At 44.2% G+C, this 24,243-nt stretch overlaps 2 protein-coding genes across 4 annotated transcripts in view; one reads left to right on the plus strand and one right to left on the minus strand.

Moving 5' to 3' along the window:
• Positions 1 to 12,140: 12,140 nt before the first annotated feature.
• On the minus strand, positions 12,141 to 23,817 carry RPL35A (ribosomal protein L35a). Of its 2 annotated transcripts, none has more exons than XM_077487695.1 (5): positions 23,716 to 23,817; positions 22,690 to 22,732; positions 22,459 to 22,611; positions 14,621 to 14,765; positions 12,141 to 12,200 (listed from the first exon to the last, which is right to left on the minus strand). In XM_077487695.1, the coding sequence occupies exons 2-5, from the start codon at positions 22,698 to 22,700 to the stop codon at positions 12,177 to 12,179; spliced, it is 333 nt and encodes a 110-aa protein (XP_077343821.1). In that variant the 5' UTR covers positions 22,701 to 22,732; positions 23,716 to 23,817; the 3' UTR covers positions 12,141 to 12,176. The 2 variants fall into 2 exon arrangements, with proteins under 2 accessions (XP_077343821.1, XP_077343822.1); XM_077487696.1 differs by having other exon boundaries at positions 23,701 to 23,772.
• A 90-nt stretch (positions 23,818 to 23,907) lies between these two features.
• The window catches only part of DRC9 (dynein regulatory complex subunit 9), a 49,625-nt gene continuing 49,289 nt past the window's right edge, over positions 23,908 to 24,243 (plus strand). Inside the window, exon 1 of one of the 2 annotated variants that reach the window (XM_077487693.1) lies at positions 23,908 to 24,126. The gene's annotated coding sequence lies outside the window, so the exon portion shown is untranslated. The remainder of the gene's footprint in view (positions 24,127 to 24,243) is intronic. The other variant, XM_077487694.1, reaches the window with a different exon arrangement.

Consider the following 24,243-nt stretch of genomic DNA (forward strand, 5'->3'; position numbering starts at 1 on the left):
ACAGTAGGCAGAGGCATAGTCAAAAAACAGGCCAGGGTCAGTTCACGTGAAAGGCAGTGGCATGGTTATTTGGGGAAGCATGAAAAATGGTCAGCACAGATGATGAAAATGGGGAAATGGTTAAAAATATGGGCTAATAGTTTAGGGATGTATGATAAAGTTGGAAGCATTCACCAATGCAAAGACCAGGTTGGGAGGGACACTGGGGACAATGGTAGCTGGTATCTTTTCGAAACCATCTTTTGGTGCACACGCAACATTTTTGTTGCCGTCTTCGGCCTGCTTCAGATGGTGGAATGCTAAAGGGGAAGCGGCACTCATGAAGTCGGCAAAAGCGTCAAAGCGAAGGTCTTCTGGGGGGGTCTTTGGTGATAGATGAGGGACGTGACAACTTCTTTGAATAATTTTAGGAAGGGGGCGGGGCTTTCCATGTATTTGGTGTAGACTACGTAGGAATTATAAATGGCCAAATGGATGAGATAGATTGCTACTTTCTTGTACCAGAATCGGGACCTCCTTATTGACAAATAGGGCTGAATCATTTGATCATTGAAATACACCCCCCCATGTAGAGATTATAATCTTGGACACACATTGGCTTTTCAATGGGACCTCCTCTTCTTTGAACCTCAAATGTAGTGTCCTCATGGATGGTGGACATCATGTGCACCTCCCTTTTATCCTTCCACCTCAAGGTCAGCACTTCATTGCATCTCAGTGATGCTCTTTCCCCCCTTTGAAGCTTTTTGTTCGCTAGTGATTGTGGGAAGCCCTTCCTATTTTTTCTGGAGGTTCCGCAGGCCAGGGTTTTTGCAAGGTATAAGTGTCTGAAAAGGGGCAGGCTGGGGTAAAAGTTATCAAGGTATATGTGATATCCTTTGTTCAGAAGTGGGTATGCCAGGTCCCATACAATCTTTCCAGTTGTGCCCATGTAGGCCGGGCACTCAGGGGGCTGGAGCTGGGAATCTCTTCCTTCATATATGCGGAACGCATACAGATATCCTGTGGCTCTTTCACACAGCTTGTATAATTTTATTCCATATCTGGCCCTTTTGCTAGGTATATATTGCTTTATTCCTAGCCGGCCTGAAAAGGGTACCAGGGACTCATCGACACATATATTTTGATCGGGGACATAGAGTTCTGCAAATTGTTGGGAAAATAAATTTATCAGTGGGCAAAGTTTATATAACTTGTCATAATTTGGATGATTGTGGGGAGGGCACTCGGTGTTGTCTCTAAAGTGAAGAAAGCGCATTATCTTCTTGTATCAAGACCTGGACATTTCGGCAGAATAAATGGCCATGTGATGGATGGGGTGGGTGGACCAATAGGCATGTCCTTAATTTTTTTTTTTGTAATCCCCATGTTCAGGGTGAGGCCCATAAAAATGTTGAACTCCTCCAAATTGAGATCTCTCCACTCAAAGGGATGGGCATATGATGACTGGGGGTTATTGGCAATATACTGCTGGGCATATAAATGTGTCTGGTCCACAACTAATTGCAGAAATGTGTCGGGCAAAAACAGATGAAAGAAATCAATCTCTGAGAAATTTGGGGTTTTGGTCTGCACACCTGGCTGTGCTGTGAAAGGGGGAATAATTGGTGATGCCGAGTCAGAAGGCAGCCACGTTGGGTTGGCAAGACCATCTGGCATATATGTAGAGGCCCTGGCTCTTGGGGGATGTGACACTCCAGTAGTTGGATTGGAATTTCCTGTGCTGGTACTCAGGCATGATGTGGCAACACTGGTAAAGGGTCTGGGCATTTGTTGGTGGGGCCCATCACCGGAGGCAAAGCTGGTACTAGGCATTTGTTCCCGGGGCCTAACGCTGGCGACAGCGCTGGTACTGGGCCTGGGAATTTGTTCTTGGGGCCTATCGCTGGCAGGAGCTCTGGTACTGGGCCTGGGAATATAATCCTGATTTCCAGAGGGCCGTGCCCTTTTAGGAGGGAGCCATTCTTCCCCCAAATCATATTCCGATTCACTATTCGGTTTAAATGCCGTATTTGATTCGGAATCAGAAATGGAATCTGATGAGAACTCCCCGTTGCTCTCATTGGTCATGGAGAGGATCTGGAACGCCTCCTCACTGGTGTATACTCTTTTGGACATGACGCTCATGGCTGTGTGACAGGTGACGGTCACTGATGGGCTGTGCGATGGGTGGCAGGTGATGACTTTGTGATGGCTGGCAGTAACGATGGGTGACGGGTGATGGCTGGCGGTCACTGATGGGTGACAGGTGACGAGTGATGGTTGGCGGTCACTGATGGGTGACAGGTGATGGCTGGCGGTCTCTGATGAGCGACAGGTGATGGCTGGCGGTCACTGATGGGTGACAGGCAATGGCTGGCGGTCACTGATGGGTGACGGGCGATGGCTGGCAGTCACTGATGGGTGACAGGCGATGGCTGGTGGTCACTGATGGGTGACAGGTGATGGATGGCGTTCACTGATGGGTGACAGGTGCACCGCTGACGGTCACTGATGGCAGTCTCCTATGTGACAGGTTCACTTTATTGGGTGAGTGTGGTGACTGTTGGGTGACAGATGACCATAGGGGGGGGGGGGGGGGCGATCTGATATGTGGTGTTTGTGCAGACACTATAGAACACAGATCGGTAACTCACTGCTCCAGGCTCTTCTCTCCACACACTGTAAACGGTGTGTGAGGAGAGAAGAGCTGGTAATAGCCAGTTACCGCTCTGCGTTTACATTTAATGATCGATCACATGGGTAAACAGCCAGCCAATGGCTGTTTACCGGCATCAGTGACGAGCAGTGTTACGGGGGAACACGCCGCCACCGATGTGCACAAGCAGCACGTGCGCGAATGCGCCGTTCACATCAAGGTGTAACGTCTGTGATCGACCGTAATGAATGGCAGTTTACCAGCTTCAGTGGCGAGCGGTGTCTCCGTGACACGCCGCCACCGAAGGAACAGGGATGCACGCGCACATTCCCTGTTTAAACGGGAGGACGTCATATGACGCCCTCCCGCCACAAGAGCTGCACCGCCTGCCCGTCATTTGATGGCCGGCGGTCAGCAACAAGTTAATATACACACACTGGATACTTATATATATATATACACAGATGCATAACTTTTGTCAATCTTATGAAAATGTATATGTAATTTTATGTAGATGCGATTATGGTTTCTATGTTTTTACAACCATGCTCTCCAGTTCTTCCTTCCTCCTATATTAAAATATCAGATTCTTGCTTTTAATATCACATGTATTTATAATTCCATATGTATACAGGTTATTAGTACTTTCTTAAAACATTTGAGATATAGCATTTTCTTTACTTATGATTATATATATATATATATATATAATCATAATGCAAACGTACAGGTTTTAAATGTTCAAATCATCTCTCCTATCAGACAATACTGTTCAGGGATTTAAGTTTGTGCGTGTCAGTGTAATATTAACACTGTCTCTTAGCCATTGTTCTGGGGAACAAGCCGGAATCAACATCGTAGTTTGACTAGGAAAGCAATATCATCCTGACACAATAGGGCATATTTACCCAATTTCCTCCTTGAATTAAAAGTTTTGTAACTTTTGGTCTCACCACCCATTCTTGCTATTTGTCAATTGACTTCATATCAAGTTCCTGTTTACATGGCACCAACATGAGTTCTGCTTTTTTCCTCCTCGCTTCACAAAGGGGTTGTATAACTTAGTTACTAATTGTGTTAGGAGGGGGGGGGGGGGGAGGTGTTATTTTTAGGAGTACTAATTCAGGTTTTTACAGTTTAAATCAAAATATGTCCAAACACACACACACACAAAAAAAAAAAAAGTCAGCACTGACCCCACAACCAACTCTCAAATGTTCAGTCTATATATAAAAAGTTCTCTTGTTCTAGGTGCTGCAGCTCTCTCAAAGATCCACTGGGTGGCGAACTTAATCTGAAATATACAAGGAAAATAGAGTGCACGGCTGCCCTAGTGTAATTCCATTTTAATGATACAAATGCAAAATCAAACAATAGAGGATTGCACTCACAAACATGGGACTTAGATCACATGTACAGCAGGATGTATGTCTCCCTTCCTGGCCTGTATAACTGGGTTGGCTCCCAAGAACGAGTGGTGATGGTATGAGAAGTCACTGTGGACTGTTTCCTGGTCTCGGCAGGCTGTGTCTGCTGTAGGGCACACACAAGCGCCGGCTAGACCGTGTGTGTGCCCAACAGCAGACACAGCCTGACGAGATGAGGAAACAGTCCACAGTGACTTCTCATATCATCACCACTCGTTCTTGGGAGCCAACCCAGTTATACAGGCCAGGAAGGGAGACATACATCCTGCTGTACATGTGATCTAAGTCCCATGTTTGTGAGTGCAATCCTCTATTGTTTGATTTTGCATTTGCATCATTGAAATAAAATTACACTAGGGCAGCCATGCGCTCGCTTTTCCTTGTATATTTTAAATCAAAATATGATATTTTGTATCATGTGTATCCCTCATGACATGATGTATAAGGTCATTTATGACAAAGATCATCAATCTACTATATCACGATCCCCCAACCATGAAATTTGGAAGGATGACACTCAATGATCTCAAGGCCCTGAATGGTCCTATGGAACTGTGGGAAGAAGGGAATACATCTGAGGAGTCCCTGCTTATAATTTTAGGCACTGATCCCTCTGGTCCACCCCCACACACACAGATACCCCTGCAGCACAATGCTTTCCACCTCCCCATTTATACAGGCCCAAATCTAGAGCTTTTCCACATTTACAAGCCAATCCTAACATTTGGGCTTTTCCAAGTTGCCAAAGAAATTGCACAAACAAAATGGAATCCTAGACATAGGTCCAACCTGACCTCTGCCCAAAAACTGGTTCTATCTACACTTGAAAACAATGATTAGATAGTTATCAAGCTGGCCGACAAAGGCGGGAACCTACTAGTAATGAACAAAGTACAGTATAGAGCAATGGTTATGGACATTCTAAAAAAATCAACATTGGTACAGAAATATTTCTGTTGACCATTTAGATCGGGGAATAATTAAATATAAGAATCTTATTGAAAGAGCCTTTAATGAGGGTCGGATTTCCTAACTGTGAAAACCCCCAAAACGCCAACCATGTATGCCCTACCCAAGATACAAAAAAATATGGATCACCCTCCAGGACAACCAAGCAGTCACCTAACAGAGTCAGCCTGTCAGTTGGTGGACTACCTGCGCTCCCATGTGAGTTTCTTGAGTTCATATATCCAAGACACTATGGACCTATTGCGAGCCCTAGAGGGGATCTCCATTCCCAACAGCACCTGGTTAGTGGCCATAAATGTCGAAGTTCTGTACAACTCAATGCCCCTCCATCTGGGGATCAGAGTTGTGGAGAGCTTCCTCTCAGAGGGGTGGAAGGGCTAGTTGCTACAACCAGTTTATATTAGAATTGCTTGAATTTGTCCGGACCAACATTTTTTTCTTGTGACAATATACTGAACTACACTAATAAAGTGTTAATTTGGCATTGATTCATAGATGACGTGTTTGTTATCTGGACTGGCTCAAGGGAGGAGTTAAATTCCTTTATGAAAATCTTGGAGAATAATGATTTTAACCTAAAGTTTACCATGTCATGTTATCAACAACTATAAACTTTTTGGATGTGTACATTTTTGACAATACTGATGGAGGTTTGGGTTCCTCATTGTATAGAAAGCCCTTCTCGGGGAATACAATCCTCCATGCTGCCAGTTTGCACTCCTCCCGTTGGTCAAAATTATATCATACAGCCAATATTTAAGGCTTAAGAGGAACTGTAGTCACCAACACGATTTTGAAATTGAAGCAAAAGCCCTACAAGATCGATTACTTGCCAAAAGCTATAGTCAATCTTGTCTTAAAAAAAAATTATCACAGGGCCAATGGTCAGGAGAGGGACAGGCTTTTGCATAATACCAAACCGAAGTCCACCTTAGAAAACAACGTCAGACTAATTATGAGATCTTCGGGCCACCATAAGCAGGTGTGACATATGGATAAATACTGGCACCTCCTAGTGACTGATGACATTCTCTCCAAATATGTGAATATATGACCTCAAATTATCTTTAGAAGATCCTCTCCCTAAAACATCAATTAGTAAATAGCCATTACGTTAATAAACAGGGACACCCTCTTTCCAAAGTCATGGGGAACTAAACCATGTGGAAAATTGTTTTAGTAACCTTTTGGACACCCAAACTGTGACCCCTACCTAAAACCAAAAGACCTTTTTTTCACAGGCTCAGAGACCATGGTGTTTACTTACTAAACCTGGAGAGTGCAAAATCAGGCTAACGTCTGTATAGTAACCAATCCGCTTCTAACCTCAGCTTGTTTAATTAAGCTTTGGCAATAAAACCTGGAAGCTAATTGGTTTTCATGCAGAAGTGAGACTGATTTTGCACCTTCCAGCTTTAGTAAGTAAACCCCCATATGTCTCTGATCTCAAAAAAATGGAGACACCGATCAGTAGGCACATTGGCCTTTATCATAATTTTGACTCATCGAAGTTGAGATTTTTTGCACTTGAACACATACCCAAACATGAAAGAGCGGGGGACATAGGCTATTGCTGCAGCAAATTCCTAGGACTCAATGAACCCATTAGTTTCAATCTGTTTTTGTAACATTAGAGTTATCTGCAGAAATTATGGTGCAATATCTGCAATGAAGTGATACTGACTGATAGATTATACTCAGTCTGCGATTAAGTAATACTGGTCGCAGATTGTATGTTAAAAAGATTTTCTTTTTCATCAAGTGGTGTATTTTGTGATATGAAGGTCTTCCGTGGGGATATTCTATTGGCACAAGGTTCATAACTTTATCTAGTTATGACCACTAGATTGCATTGCTGTCTATGGGAATGATGGGCAACCATATGCATGCCCAGGATACTTTTGGATGGATTTATTTGGCAGTAAATGCCTGGCCGATAATTCCATTGCATGGGTGTCCTTTATGGTTCATTTTGGTGCAATACTAGTCCCACGCTTTAACCACTTTAATACAGGGCACCTTTACCCCATTCCTGTCCAAGCCAATTTTTTAGCTTTCAGCACTGTTACATTTTGAATAATAATTGCGCAGGCATACGACACTGTACCCATAGGAAATTTCTCATCTTTTTTCCCCCACACAAATAGAGCTTTCTTTTGGTGGTATTTCATCAGTGACCACTGGCTTGTTTATTTTTTGTGCTACAAATAAAATAAAAACAAAAATTTTGAAAAAACACCTTTTTTTAGTTTCTGCTTTATAAAATATTGTAAATAAGTAACATTTCTCCTTCACCGACCGTCACTGATGAGGAGGCACCAATACACAGCACTGATAGATCAATGTTTCTCAACTCCAGTCCTTAAGGCGCCCCAACAGATCATGTTTTCAGGCTTTCCTTTATTTTGCACAGGTGATTTAATCAGTTTCACTGCCTTACTAATTACCACAGCCATTTAATGAGGGAAATCTTGAAAACATGACCTATTGGTGCGCCTTGAGGACTGGAGTCGAGAAACACTGATGAGGAGTCAATGACAGGCATTACTAATAGCCATTGATTGGCCTATGATGAGGGTACAGGTGGGCATCACTGATGGGGCACTGATTATCAGTTCAAAGACCCCCAGTCAGGAGAGCCGCTGCTTGGCTTTCCTCTACTCATGACTTGTCAGCACGAATGGTGGAAAGCCGATAAAGGTCACTAGTTACCTCGTGGCTCAGCTGTGATTGGACATAGCTAATCACGTGATAAAGAGCCTATGTCAGAGGCGATTTACCTAGATTGGAGATGCGTTGTGTCGGTTTGACACACCACTGATCGACAAGCGCACCAGCAGCTTATCCTGCTAGATGTTATGACACCCAGTCAGGATAATGCAACCACTTTCTGGCCATCATTCTGCTATATGGAGGGTGGGAAGTGGCTAAGTTCCTTGCTTAGGGGTTGGGGTGATCACCATCCTGCCCAGGCTAGCAGGAGCTTCCAAGATGGCGCAGATGGACTCATGACCCATGTTCGTAACGCAGGATCGGTGCCATCTTGTGCATGCACACTGGGTGAATCCAGACATCCACACCTATCAGCATCATTGGATGCCTAAAAGGTGGGGGCAATAAATAGGGCCAGGAACGACACCTTTAGTGCTGCTATAGCGGCAGCGGACACGCAATTGCAGGAGACACTTGGGTAAAACAAATATCTGTCTTTTATTAATTGCATAACCATTTTGGGTTTGGCATGAGAGTTTACTACCTCTCTCTTAATGCTTCTACAGGAGGTGCTATAGTCATTTCATGTGTCCTGCATTTTCCAATGGGGGGGGGGGGGGGGGGGGGACAAAAAAAAAAAAAACTTCTTGTATATACCCCAGGTATACAAACTGAATAACCTAGGGCCTAGGCTTTCCAGAAGGACCATACTAATTTTCATTTTCCTTATTGAAGGGTAGGCAAATATAGAGATATTTTTTTTCTTAAAGGCATATCCAATTTAAGTGTAATTACTATAACAATAACAGAATTCATATGTTCCCTCCCAGGTATCTCATTATTGGTCCTTTCTCCAGACACCACCATAATAAGTTTAAATGTCTCCATCATTGCATTTGCATACATTTATAAAAAGGTATACAAGATGATCTATCGATCCTGGAGACCTACCAATGTAAGCCTTGAGTTGATTACATATAGCCTTTTTTTCCCTTCTTTAAACCACTTCAGCACCGGTAGAATTAATGGCGAGGCCATTTTTTGAAAATACGGCTGCATTACTTTACATTTACTTTAAAATTACTTTAACTGACAATTGTGCGACAATGCACCAAAATAACATTGTTATAATAGAACACTCACATGGTTCCGAATAGAAATGACCACAAAAAACAAACAAGCCGGCTGGCTCTCGACTACCACCCGTTACTTCCAGGACTGGCATAGAACGCAGTGACAGTACACCGCTTCTGACGTCTCCACGTTCTATGTCAGTCCCGGAAGTAAAGGGCGGTAGTCGAGATATGGCTGGCTCGTTTGTTTTTGTGGCCATTTCTATTCGGAACCATGTGTTTTATTGTTTATTTCTTCATTAATAAATCTTAAGGTTTTATGCTATGCAAGCACTTTTTTTTTTTTATATATGGGATTATTGCCACTTGTCCTACTTAATACCACTACGGAGTGAGGAGCTGCCTGTTCGCGATTCAGATCTCCAGGTTGGGCTATTAACCATTTGCGCTCCCAGGTCCTGATTCAGGGACCAGAACAGTTCCGGTAAGCAGCCAATGTGTCTATAGGTGGTAGCATCTGTCTGGTTCATGGCACTTTTCATAGGTGTGATTTGAATTTCATCACAGACATCCAGCTAACACATTTGCATGGACTATTTTCAGTGCTCTATTGGATACACTATTATATGGGCTCTTTTCCTGTTTTAGGATTAATGCACAAATTTCATTCTAATTTTCACCCTCATTCTCATATTTTTGATGTATAAATTGGCACATTTCATGGGTGTTTTAGTTATTCATGGTATGGTATTTTTCAATGTTCTGAACTAGAATTGGCTTTATTGCATAATTTAGCTACCTGATATAGTTTATATTTTTTTAGCGCAGCTCCATATTTTGTGTAGCTGAGTCTAATGTCAGCCATAGATGCTTAGAATCCCGGCAAGTTCAGCAAGCACAGGCTGAGATTCAAACCATGTATGGGCAGGCTGAATATATCAAAGTTGAAGAAGCAACTTGTGTACAACCGTGCAATTATTTCTAGCGGTTATAGCAGCTAGCAATAATCACAGTGAACTCCTGGCAGCAACCCATGCTTGCAGGAAAGAAAATTGCTGTCTATGGCCAGCCTAATCCTGGACACCATAGAAAACAGACACTCCCAACCTCAGATCTGAATTCTCCAGGTCAGAAGCTGTCAGACTCTCTGATCCAGCATGAGATGAGTGACAGTAGCCTACTACAAGGCATTTGCCCCAATTCTTTACAGTCCTCTATAAGAAAACATTCATTGTTGTGAGACAAGTTCATCCAGTCATGGACAGACCAATTTATTGACAGCACCAGGCTGTCCCTGGATTGGGAGCTCAGGAATCTGCCTCTAGAAAAAGAGGAAATCTTTACTTCCCTTCTTGTGGAAGATCCTCATAACATATGCCTGGCTACTGGACTGCAGACAAGCCCTGAACACTTTGCAGATTTCCAACTTCCAAACACCAGGAAGCTTTCAGCACTTTGGCTGTGCTCATGTAGGGGCTATATGAAAGAAAGGTGAACTACTGTCTCTCAATGGGGGGATTGACTTATGTATATACATCCCATTTTCCCTTAGGCAATGAAAAACAAATATACTATTAGGCACCATTCTTACAGGCATTTAGCTGCATTGCAAATCCCAGCAGCAGGAATATACAGTCCTGCAACTGAGATTGACAGCTGCATCCACAGACCTGACCCACTGCAATATGTTGGCAACAAATGTTTGTTCCGGTGGTTGTCGACAGCATGTGAATGTAGCGTATCGACTTGGTAGCCTCATCGCCAGCAGCAGGAATCATATTTCCAACCCCTGGGATTTGCAGAAATATTAAACACCCATAAGAATAGTGCCTGAAAGTTGAGTTTACTACCTACAATATACTACAAACAGAAAAAGTAAAGTAGTCAACCAATCCATCCAATACAAAGCATGTCTCCTTTTGGTGAGAAAGCAATCGTCAGATAAAACAGAGTGGGACCCGAGTCCTACAAGCACCACAGCGTTCGAGTACAGAGCAATAAAGCAAAAATATAATTTTTTCATTTGACTGCAGTAATACTCGCATATGCGTGGCCGAACGTCCCCTCCTGCTCCTCCAGGATAACAACCAAGCAGCTTTTAGCCGCATTGGTTGTTATCCCTGGATAGCCGATCACCCACTGTAAACAGTACCAGGATGCCTGCAGCTTGTGGGCATCATCCCCAAAAGCCGAGTAGGCACATCTGCGTGAAGGGTTTAACATATTGGGCAGCACAGTGGTGGAGCGGTTAGCACTTTCACCTAGCAGCAAAAAGGTCTCTGGTTCGAATCCTGACCACGACACCATCTGCATGGAGTTTGCATGTTCTCCCTGTGCCTCCATGGGTTTCTTCCCACACTCTAAAGACATGCTGGCAAGTTAATAGGCCCCTGTCTAATTTGCCCTAGTATATGTGCGTTAGGGACCATCTTATATGTGAAACACTGCGTAAATTGATGGCACTATACAAGTACCTGAAATAAATTAGCCCAGCCACACAAATGGCTCCCGAGACACTGTATTTTGACAGCTGCACCCATTGAATACACTAGTGAGTGGCTGCAGCTGTTGATTGAGAATGGTTTCCCCAGTATATCCCTTTGACAGCAGTCAATTTAATTATCGACCACTGGTGTGTGGGGACTGCCGCAAACTGATCGAAATTTGACCTGATTCAGCAGGGACAGGCTGAATTTTGATCAGCGTATGCCCAACTTTAGGGTTTACATTCACTTAAAGCAGATATATTCAATAAAAATATTTTTGTTTACAGGAGTAGTCTGTCATCATGTGTATTACAATCACAATGTACCTTTTTGTGATACTTTATATTTCCTTAAGGTTGGTGGTACACATGGGCTGACATGTGTACAGCAGCCGGTCTTGATTCTGTCGAACAAGCATGCTGGAAAAATAGAAGCTGATCAGTGACCAGTGTGGTTCTGGCGGGCAGGGGCAGTCCCCAGGTATTAGAGAGATTGTGACACTGAACAATTAATAGGGTGCCAAGGTCATTGGTAGAAGATATTCTCATCTTCCTTTTCTCTACTAAGTAAAATGTTAATTTGGAACTGTGCCTGTCCCATCACTTCCTGTCCCTGACAGTATGTTAGAATAAATCTCCCCAATGGGGACACAGAACCTGTTTATTACAGTTCAACTAGCCCCCCCATTAAAGTTCAGCTTACATGAAAATGTAAGGTTCACTTATTTGTAAAAAATCTGCCCCACCCCTTATGTGAAGGTGGGGCATACCCACAGCACCCAAAAAGATATACTGTAGTCCATAACGGCCTATAAAATAACAAATTTCACAAAGCATGAGAGATCCAGATTGTTCTTTTTATTTTAAGAAATTTAGATCCTTGAAGGGTACATCATCTGTTAAAAAAAAGAAAAGAAAAGGTTAGGACTTTCTGGGAGGCAAACCGGGTGAGTTTTCACATAAGATAGTGTGCAAATCTGTCAGTTACTTAAAGTGCTGTTCCACATTAAAAAAAAAAAAACCTCATCAAAATGCCTAAGAAAATATTTAGATTTTTTTTTTACTTACCTCTAAATGCCTGTTGCTAGGGTTCCCTCGTAGTCTGCCCCCTTCAGTGCCTGGGCTGGTGACATCACTTCCCCACAGCGAGGAAGGGCTCAGCTCTGACCCCTCCCTCCTGTCAGTTATGTGGGACACGTTACAGGTCACAGATGACTGCGTGGCCAATTGCGACACGTGGCGCCGCTTGCGCATGCGCAGTGGGTGCCACAGCCGTGTGCCCACAGTTAGAATGCCGGCACCGCTGAACGGGGGGGGGGGGGGGAACGAGCAGGTGCAATTATATATATAAAAAAAAAAAAAAAAACAATCAGCAGCTACCGACTTTTAAGGGGAACTCCTCTAAGGATTGTCACTTGCCAATATTAACTTTAATAGCTCTTATTATATCTAAGGGACTGACAACAATATAATGGAAGAGTATGGGCAAAGCACAAAGTTTACGGGAGCGGAGTTTGTTCTGTAACATGTTTTCAGCCGACAGTGGGCTAAGGACCACTGTCTGCTAATATCACTCAGCCAAATCCAGGTGCTGGATCGATTCCAACTTTACAGTTGGGATCCACCCAGAAGCCTGAACCAACAGATAGCCCAACCTCTCAGTGAGCCACTGAGAGACTGAACCAGCCGCTTCCGCCCTCTCCACAGCCTAGCGCTGGAGGGGCAGTGCAGAAAACTGGTGATTGAAAGTCACTGGCACTGTGCTCAGATTGGAGGGGATAACTGAGCAATCAGCAGTGTTTGAGCACTCAAGTCTCAGTGCAGACGGCAGGGGATCAGATGCAGTGTTGGATCGATGCTGCATCCACCTACGTGAGTATAAAAATGTTTTTTGGAAACCCAAACGTCTCTTCATATACCAGACATTAAACACTCAAAACAAATCCTTACATTGTACGGTAAGTCTCAAAAGCTGAATGCCAGCTTTTTATACACTTTAGTTTGTTTGGGCCAAGCTAGCCCAAACAAACTGTGTTCCTCACTAACATGTGAGGCCACTGGGTGTGCTGAATAAACTGTATGTAGCTCAGGCTGCATACAGAACTGTGTTTTGAGTTTAAGCCAAGACTTCCCATCTCATACCCAGAATAGAGCGATTGCCCCTCAGCCATTCAGAGAAAGTGATGTATTCTAGCAACGAATACAAACCTTGCTCTGCTTGGCAGTCAGAGAGGCAGGCTGATGTCACAACCTGACTCAGCCAGAGCAAGCTTTGTATTTGCTGCTAGAATTCAATTGCTTTCATTGTATGGCTGAGCACCAGACTGTGTTCTTGGTATGAGACAGGAAGTCTCAGCTTGAACCCAGAACAGTGCAGTATGCTGTATGTAGCCTTAGCTACAGCGCACGCAGCAGCCTCACAAGTTAGTGAGGGTCATAGTTTGTTTGGGCCAAGCTGGCCACACTGGTGTTCACTACTTTTTGCAATCCAAATAAGATTATAAAATTCTAATCAAGATTTACATTGCATCCATGAAGGTCTAGTAAATCAAATTCATTTCAGTAAAATAGCGAGTTTGCAGAACCATTGACCATGTATGAACTTGGCAATTTTGCCAAACAAAATTAAAGTGGCCATTGATTTTGTGGTTGCATTTGCCAAATGATCTGAAGAAATATAGCCAGACATATTTAAAAGTGCGCGTGCCCACAATACTGTATTCTTGCAGCATGGGCCCAGCTGCAGGTTAAACAGTCATGCCATGCATTGCTAGCACTGTTATGTGCAATCATAAGCCAAAGAACAAAAGATAACTACATTCTGCAATCATTTTTGCATTAGACAACTTTATTTGCACTTCTCTTTTCAGCCATTATATACTATACTCTGAGCAAAACCATTTACAGCAAATACGAGTTGCCCTCTTATAACAGCTTAAAGCGGAAAGGTTATCTGGGCTCCTCTCCCCACAGTAACCTGGGACATGTTACAGAAGAATGTGGGACCATTCACAACATGGCTTGCGCAGTGGGCACACGGCAAGCGCTGGGTGCCCACAGTTGAGACGCAGACAATGGGAAGAGAAGCCAGAGGGAAGGGACGGCTCGGGTAAGCACATAGCGAGATTCCGGGACAGGTGAGGTGTACATTTAATGAGCAGCCACAGTTTTTGTAGCTGCTGACCTTTTAACAAAAAAGATATGACTGGAGCTCCTTTAACAGTTTAAGAAGTTATAAAGTTTGTAAAATAAAGCACAATACACCATGAAAAATAATGTCATGTAACCTCCAAAACTTGGGATTTCCGTAACTCACCACACGGATTCTTTGTCCAATGGCTTTGGCAGGCAAGTTGGAGCGGAACTTCGCACGGACCATGCCACTGTTGCCATGAGCTCTGGTCACCTTCCCCCAGATCACACGAGTTTTATTAGGTTTACCGCCTGGGGTCACTGTGTTACTAAAAAATAAACGAAAGTTAGCTTATGTAGCAATAAAGAAAACACATAAGATATTGGCTTGATTGCTTGCACATCTTTCACTCACTTTTATAGCAAAGGCATGCAAGCGCCAAGACAGTTAAAAGTAGCAGAGTGAAAATGGACAGCTGAAAACAAGTCTGCACTGGTTGCTTTATGGTGGAGTGGGGGGTGCCTGGACACATTCAAATAGTGAAAAATATCTCCCATGTCATGTCTACAGAAATCCAATGTAGGCAACTCAACCTGGTTATAAGAAATGTGGGGAGCAAGGTTGTGCAATTGCTGACCTGAAAATGCTAGCTGACTGGCTCCAATACGCTACAAATTAACCAGTTGCCGACCGCCGCACGCCGATGTACGTCGGTACAATGGCACGGGCAGGCATAAGGACATACATGTACGTCCCTTGCCTCCCGCGGGTCGGGGGCCCGATCGGGCCCCCGCCCGGTGCCTGCGGCGGTCGGTATTCGTACGGGAGCGATCCCGGACGAGGGGACGGCCATTCATTCATGGCCACCCCCTCGCGATCGCTCCCGACGAATAGAAATCCCCGGTGACATCACTTCCTCTCCTGTAATGTAAACACAGGAGAGGAAGTGATGTATTCTCTCCTCCGTGTCGGTATTTTTCGTTCCGACACGGAGGAGAGCGGATCAGTAAGTTGCACCAACACACTCACACACACAGTAGAACATGCCAGGCACACTCACACCCCCCCTTTACCCCCCGATCACCCCCCCCAATTACCCCTGCCCCCCAGTCACAGTGACACCAATGTCATTTTTTTTTTTTTTTTTTTTGCATTGGTGTCATTTGTGACTGTAATAACTGTTAGGGCAGTTAGAGTTAGCCCCCTTTAGTTCTAATGTACCCCCCTAACCCCCCCAATAAAGGTTTAACCCCGTGATCACCCCCCGTCGCCAGTGTCACTAAGGCTGGGTTCACATTGCAGCGGTTTATGAGAACGAATGTGATTCGCACCGCACTGCAGTGCAAATCACATCCGATCTCTGTGCGATTCGAGTTCAGCCATTCGCCGCACCCGCCGCAAATTCGCACGGGACCCTTTTTTTGGCCCGCAGCAGAATCGGATCGCATGGGTGTTCACACCATGCGATCCGAGTTTGCAGATCGCACTGCGATATGCGAACTGATCTGGGGGTGTCAGTAACATTTCACTGACACTCCCAGCAGTTCGCATAGGGCAGTGTGAACTGCCGCCGGGAGGCATGCGATGCGGGAACCCGCCGCGGATTCGCGGCGTTTCCGCATCGCTCCAGTGTGAACCCAGCCTAATAAGCGATCATTTTTCTGATCGCCGTATTAGTGTCACAGGTGACGCTAGTTAGGCAGGTAGGTATTTAGGTTCGCCGCAGCTTTTTATAGCGCCAGGGACCCCCATATACTACCGCATAAAGCCCCCTGATTGCCCCCTAGTTAACCCTTTCACCAGTGATCACCATATAACTGTTACAGGTGACGCTGGTTGGTTAGTTATTTTTTTATAGTTTCAGGGCACCCGCCATTTATTACCTAATAAAGGTTTAACCCCCTGATCACCCGGCGGGTGTCATTTGTGACTAATAACTGTTAGGGCAGTTAGGGTTAGCCCCCTTTAGTTCTAAGGTACCCCCCTAACCCCCCCAATAAAGGTTTAACCCCGTGATCACCCCCCGTCGCCAGTGTCACTAAGGCTGGGTTCACATTGCAGCGGTTTATGAGAACGGATGTGATTCGCACCGCACTGCAAATCACATCCGATCTCTGTGCGATTCGAGTTCAGCCATTCGCCGCACCCGCCGCAAATTCGCACGGGACCCTTTTTTTGGCCCGCAGCAGAATCGGATCGCATGGGTGTTCACACCATGCGATCCGAGTTTGCAGATCGCACTGCGATATGCGAACTGATCTGGGGGTGTCAGTAACATTTCACTGACACTCCCAGCAGTTCGCATAGGGCAGTGTGAACTGCCGCCGGGAGGCATGCGATGCGGGAACCCGCCGCGCATTCGTGGCGTTCCCGCATCGCTCCAGTGTGAACCCAGCCTAATAAGCGATCGTTTTTCTGATCGCCGTATTAGTGTCACAGGTGACGCTAGTTAGGCAGGTAGGTATTTAGGTTCGCTGCAGCTTTTTATAGCGCCAGGGACCCCCATATACTACCGCATAAAGCCCCCTAATTGCCCCCTAGTTAACCCTTTCACCAGTGATCACCATATAACTGTTACAGGTGACGCTGGTTGGTTAGTTATTTTTTTATAGTTTCAGGGCACCCGCCATTTATTACCTAGTCTCACTAGTGTACCCCTAAATTTAGGGGTGTCTACTTTCCAAAATGGGGTCATTTGGGGGGGGGGTTTGTGCCATCTTGGCATTTTATGGCCTTCAAAACTGTAACGCCCTTAGAAAGCCTGAAGGCGGTGCTTGGTTTTCGGGGCCCCGTACGCGGCTAGGCTCCCAAAAAGTCCCACATATGTGGTATCCCCATACTCAGGAGAAGCAGCAGAATTTATTTTGGGGTGTCATTTCACATATGCCCATGGCATGCGTGAGCAATATATCATTTAGTGACAACTTTGTGAAAAAAAAAAAAAAAAAAAGTTTGTAATTTTCCCGCAACTTGTGGCAAAATATAAAATATTCCATGGACTCAACATGCCTCTCAGCAAATAGCTTGGGGTGTCTACTTTCTAAAATGGGGTCATTTGTGGGGGTTTTGTGCCATCTTGGCATTTTATGGCCTTCAAAACTGTAATAGGTAGTGAGGAGTGAAATCAAAAAATTACGCCCTTAGAAAGCCTGAAGGCGGTGCTTGGTTTTCGGGGCCCCGTACGCGGCTAGGCTCCCAAAAAGTCCCACATATGTGGTATCCCCGTACTCAGGAGAAGCAGCAGAATTTATTTTGGGGTGTCATTTCACATATGCCCATGGCATGCATGAGCAATATATCATTTAGTGACAACTTTGTGTAAAAAAAAAAAAAAATTTTTTTTTTTGTCATTATTCAATCGCTTGAGGCAAAAAAATAAAATATTCAATGGGCTCAACATGCCTCTTATCAATTTCCTTAGGGGGTCTACTTTCCAAAATGGGGTCATTTGGGGGGGTTTTGTACTGCCCTGCCATTTTAGCACCTCAAGAAATGAGATAGGCAGTCGTAAACTAAAAGCTGCGTAAATTCCAGAAAACGTACCTTAGTTTGTAGATGTGACAACTTTTGCGCAAACCAATAAATATACAATTATTGACTTTTTTTTTACCAAAGACATGTGGCTGAATACATTTTGGCCTAAATGTATGACTAAAATTGAGTTTATTGGATTTTTCTAATAACAAAAAGTAGAAAATATCATTTTTTTTCAAAATTTGCGGTCTTTTTACGTTTATATCGCAAAAAATAAAAATCGCAGAGGCAATCAAATACCATCAAAAGAAAGCTCTATTTGTGGGAAGAAAAGGACGCAAATTTTGTTTGGGTACAACATTGCATGACCGCGCAATTACCAGTTAAAGCAGCGCAGTGCCAAAGTGTAAAAAGACCTCTGGTCATTTACCAGCAAAATGGTCCGGTCTGAAAGTGGTTAAGTATGCAGATCAGAAAGCTGTAAAAAGCTCTTATTTGTGTTTTTGGATCGACTCCGCAACGAATATCCGAAAGGAGGGGGGGGGGGGGGGGGTTGTCTGGCACCCCAACCCTTGGATGTACTATTTGGCTGCACAGCTGCAGCACTTGATTGGAGCCATCGCTCCCAAGCCTCTGGTTTGTCAAACTCCTACTTGTTGGCACAGAGGCGGAGTCCATACCAGAGGGCCTGGTAGCACAGCTGTTTAAACAGCCCAAACAAATGCCCACTTACACACCAATTCATAAGGTATGGCAAAAGGCCAAACTGTAGTGGGTAACAGGGTACACAGCTTTTAGCCCACTTTGGGGAAATAAATCATGACTAATTAGCAAAACGCCAACAGGTGGCGTCCTCTGGGAATAACTCACCTCAAGCATGTCTCATGGGAGACTGCTCTCTTTCGCACACCTGCAATTTAAGTATGCACTGCCTTCCAGAATGCTATTCTATTACTTACAATTAAAACATGCTGTTAAAGCACAAGGGGCCACAGTGGAATGGGTACAATCACCCACCCATTTTCCATATACTGCAACGGACACAAAGGGTAGAATATCCCAGTACTATCTTATGCTCCTATCGGCGATCTTAGGAGCATACACTATGAAGGCAGCAGCCCAGTGGGAGGCAGACTTGGGCCCCATTACAGGAGAGCAATGGGAAGAGGCCCTTAAAGCTGTCAGCACTTGCTCGCATAACGCAAAAAAGTGTCCCACTTGTATATCCTATTGAGAGCACACCATATCCCAGTAAAACGACATAAAATGGGCAAACTACCCAACTCGCTGTGTGGAAAGTGTAAAATAGTGCCAGGTGTCGTTCCCCCAAATTTCAGATATTGGAGGGGGGTCCTGGCCATGCTTAAACAGGTATTGCAAACCAGTGTCCCTCTTGATCCACTTTGTTGCCTTCTACGTGTACCAAAAGGGGTAATCCCAAAGGAGGTGACAAGAATGACTTTCGCCAGGGCCATATTCCAAGCTAGGAAAATGATACTTATGAGCTGGAAATCTGCCATTCTGCCTTTGGTTAAATACTGGGTTCAGCACATGCGTAATACCCTTATGCTGGAAAAATATATATACACCAACATGGGGGAATCCAGGGAAATTGGACAGACTATGGGCTGCATAGCTTGACACATCAGGAATTAGTCCCAGAGAACTGGTACAGATGAGGCTGCTTAGATGCCCATAGAAATAGTGGGTGCCCGAAGAAATAAATGCCTGTGTAATATGTAACATTATAAGGAAAAACAGGAATGATATGGCTGCCATTACAATGACAAGGGTTCGCAGTATCTCGATAAACGGAATTTAACACTATGTGCCAAGCAATAAATGCTTAATGTCACCTGTTTAGTGAAAGATATGACTGATGTTTGTGTAACAAATTTCTCAGTGCCAGATTGAAGTGTGATGTACTATTTTGTTTGATTTTGCTTTATTTTTCTTGAGCAATAAAAGCCTTGCGATTGGGGGGGTTTAATCCAAAGATTAAACAATCACAACAATTATCCATCCTTCCTCATCCAAGTTCCATGCATTCTAATTGCAACACTTTCTTTACAACTATCAAACTGGGCTCATGTAAATAAAAATACTTAATTTAGCTGTGACAGTAACACTTAAGGTTTAAAGTCAGTGGTCTGAAAGTGAATATTTACCGTACTTGGCTATGTAAATGTGCTAAATTTATGTTTCTCAATCAGCAAGCAATAGTCTTTATTTCTACTGCACATGATTGGGTATTCAAAGTGAACAGTTTCACTGAGCTAAGCAAATAAGCTCTACTCCTTTACAGAATATGTAACCCCAACATTTCATATTCCTGATGTGCCTGTGGTACCACAGACTTCTATGAAAAAAATAAAATAAAATTAGCCTGTCCTCTTTGTATTGCTTCCTTTGTGTGAAATCCCCGTGTTCCTGACAGTCCCTCTGCTTTCCTAATAAAAACTGAAGCTCAGTGTAGTGCTGTTTCTCCTTCCCCAGCTCCAATGCAACCGAGAACCTAGAGAATGTGATCACTTACAGAAAAAAAAAAAAAAAAAAAAAAAAAAAACACACACCCTAAAAGATGCATTAAAGATGGTGCAGCCTTAAGACCATACAAACAGAACAAAATATTACAACGCACACATGCAAAAATGACATTTACCTCCTGCAAGGCTATATAGTAGCCTTGCAGTAAATAGCCTTGCGGGAGGTAAGTGTCATTTTTGCACGTGTGCGCTGTAATATTTTGTTCTGTATGTATGGTCTTATGGCTGCACCATCTTTAATGCATCTTTTAGGGCGAGCCACCCAAATCTGTCTATTGTGTGGAGTCTGACCAAATCCCTTTTGGGCTGGAGAACTCCACTCCCCCAGCATTGCCTCTTAGTAGATTGTAAGCTCTAAGGAGCAGGGCCCTCTGATTCCTACTGTATTAAAGTGTACTGTATTTGTACTGTCTACCCTCAAGTTGTAAAGCACTACATAAACTGTTGGTGCTATATAAATCCTGTATAATATATTAGTGTCCACCTGTGTTATAGGAGTCCTTTAGTTCTCTCATATAGAGTGTATTTTTGCAAGTTGAGAGAAGCAGGATCTCCCATTCTATGAATAGCGTAGGACCCACAGACAATAGGCTACTTTGGACGCAGTAAGTGAGCTTAAGCACCATATGGTGCGACTAAATCCCCATATTTTTTTTAAATGTTCAGGTGTTTTAAATCGCTTTGCAGGAGGTAAATGTCATTTTTGCATATGTGCGCTGTAATGTTTTGTTCTTTTCATCTGAAGCTGTTCACTTCACTGGGTATATGTGAGGTATGCCCAAGTACTTACAACTACTGCAGTGAAAAAGGGTTAAAGCCAGAGAGTCAATATTGTAGTAATAGAACACTAAAGACACAAACTGCAGCAAATCTCAAAACATTCCAATTCTATATGGTATGTCGCAACCCTGCACATCACTAAAACCACTATCACCTTTCTGAATAACAACGATAAATGTTGTGTGTAAAGCTAACCACACACAGCTAGATTTCTCTTGTTCAGCCCATGGGCAGAATGAGAGAAAGTCAACTGACACCTCCATCCATGCTAAACTGTGTGGGTGGAGAAATCCCTTTTGCAGGCCAAGTTATTTAGCACATGCAGCTGCCTGACTACCTTAACTGTGACTATATTTGATTGGTCGAAGTCACTGTCCAGTCCACAATTTACCACCCAACTCCTTCATGGTTTCAATCGAATTTTGTTGAGCCAGGTAGTGCTGACAGGGCCATCTACATCTCCAACTTCAATCAAAAAGTCCAAATCATCTGAAATTTGAGCCAAATAAAGCAAATTCCACTCACCTTTTTGTTACCAAATCATTTTAATGTGGTTGTAAGGGCACAAGGTTTTTTAACTTCACATATTATATGAACGTAAAAAAACCTCTGTGCAGCAGCGCCACCCCCCAATTTTCAATCCTGATTGGCTTTTGGCAGCAGCTGTCAATCTCAGCCAGTGAGCCAATCAGGAGACGCTGGGGGCTGAGCTGCAGCGCCGTGTGTGTATGGATACACAAATCAGTGGTTTGGGAGCTCGACTGCTGGGTGTCCCCACAGCAGCTTGCTGTGGGGGCACCAGAGAAGGCATTACTACAACTTTAAAAACTAGCATAATTTGTTCTTGCAAAAGCCAAACAAATCAATAAAAACCAAGGAGGCTAATCATGCAGACATGTGATTATTTAGCAGAGAACAATCAAGTTGGAGGTGTTTTACAAAACATTCTTTATAACCAATTAGGACTGTTACTGCAGAGACAATTCAGCACACAAAGTGGGGTTGATTTACTAAAACTAGAGCGTACAAAATCTGGTGCAGCTCTGCATGATACCCAAATTCTAACCAGCCTGTTCAATTAGGTTTGAAAACACAAAAAAAACAAACACTGGGAGATGATTTGTTTCTATGCAGAGCTGCACCAGATTTTACACTCTCCAGTTTTAAACCAACCTGACACTGTTAGCTTAGAATTGTGTCCTGCAGGTGAAAAATACTCACTTTTTTGCTTTGTATACATAGGCGCATCTCTTGCCCAAGTAGAAGTCTGTCTCATCCCGAGCATAGACCCCTTCGATTTTCAGCAGGGCTGTGTGTTCCCGCTGATTTCGGAGGCCTCTCTTGTAGCCAGCAAAGGTTGCTTTACACCACAATCTAAAACGATGGAAATGACATTAGTACAAATGTGGTTATACACATAACCCAAAGCCCCAAATATCCTCCTGTACATACCTGCCAGACATTTTGTACTGTCAATGTCCAGATGCAGACACAACTGGAAGAGGGGAAAAGAAAAAAAAAAAAAAGTCAGTCAAGGCTTACATATCACTAGGATGTTTTAAATCACACTGGAAATGATGACACTTTACATTGGAGTTTATCAACTAGGGATCCTCTAGAGCAGAGATATGCAATTATCGGACCTGCAGCTGTTGCAGAACTACAAGAACCATGAGGCATTGCAAGACTGACAGCCACAAGCATGACACCCAGCGGCATGATGGGACTTGGGGAATTATTTCCAGGGTTCCTGTGTTGAGCTGTGCTTTTTACCACCCCCCAACAAATACCCCTTTAGCTGCAGAGGCCAGGGTGTACACATGCTGCACCCATGATGCTTTCTGGCAGGAATCATACCCCCTCTTGCCATCAAGTGCAATGAATGTGGTTGGAGCATGCTAGTGCAGCAATCAAGGGGTTAAAGCAGGGAGCGATGAGGAGATACACTTCATTGCCACTTGTCAAATGTTCTCTGAAGAGCAAACTGAACGCAGGTTGCTCTACTGAGACCACAACAGATAAAAAAAGGAGCCTATGCATGCACAGATGTCCTATGGTACGTACATGACACCCGAACACATCCCTTTCATGTGGGGACAATAATAAGCATGAAGTATGAATTGCCGTTTGAAATCTAACAACAAAACTTTATTGAACACAATACGAAGCATACAGGAGCAAACTTGTGCGAGCCGTCCCGTCAGGAAGAGCAGGCTGTGGCCGACTATAGGAGACACAAGGCTCCAGCACACAGGCCGCACACACAGCATTACACCAACACCTCAGACAGACACGTCCGCCGACACCCGGGGCCGTACAATCCGCCTTGTATCTCGGCCATCCCGACACACACACCCCGCATATACACCTTTATCGATGACCCTGAGGAGGCGCCCCGTCCCCTCGCCGTTACTACGCAAAGAAACTAGCGATTGACCATTGATTCCCCCCTCAGAAACAGACCCAGTTTCCTCTCACCCGCACTGGATTCCAAGATGGAGGAAAAGGAAGGGGCCGGAGCGCGGCACGCTGGGAAATTAGAAGCGCGCTGTACGTGAGGTATCCCTAGGGATGCCTGTACGAACTGTACACAGTGGAGGAAAAAGAACTGGGCAGGAATGTTAACGGGGATTCGCCGAAAGAAAAATAGTGCTTGGAATGAAAAATAGAAAAAAAAAAAAAGAGAGAAAGGTCTATGTCATGAGACAGGCGTTTAAGTGTCCGGAATACTCCGAGGACCCCTGGGGCGGAGCCTTGTATCCATGGATACTGTTTGACGCTTTGTGCTGTACGGGGTGCCAGTCAGGTAATACGTTTCAGCGTACGTGTGAGTGAGCGCCGCAAGTGCCAAAAAAGACGGGGGTGAGGGACGAGAGGCAGGCATAGCAGGTGGGTCATTCACTACAATTGGGCCACTTCACTACCACTAACGGGAAATGCCATACCTCACCTCATGACAGAGGCACCTTAGTGCGAGGGAGACCTGTGCTGCCCACAGTGGGTGCG

The sequence above is a fragment of the Lithobates pipiens genome, unplaced genomic scaffold, assembly GCF_037356315.1.
Source record: "Lithobates pipiens isolate NorthernLeopardFrog02 unplaced genomic scaffold, aLitPip1_a1.2 Scaffold_18, whole genome shotgun sequence".
Classification (NCBI taxonomy): Eukaryota; Metazoa; Chordata; class Amphibia; order Anura; family Ranidae; genus Lithobates; species Lithobates pipiens.

What these genes read in the sequence shown, in the direction of transcription:
- RPL35A (XM_077487695.1), bottom strand. An exon ending in TATGTATACAAAGCAAAAAA is followed by an intron (nt 14,766 to 22,458) that starts GTGAGTATTTTT and finishes TTTATTTTTTAG; the next exon opens with TAACACAGTGACCCCAGGCG. An exon ending in TTGGACAAAGAATCCGTGTG is followed by an intron (nt 12,201 to 14,620) that starts GTGAGTTACGGA and finishes TTTTTTTAACAG; the next exon opens with ATGATGTACCCTTCAAGGAT.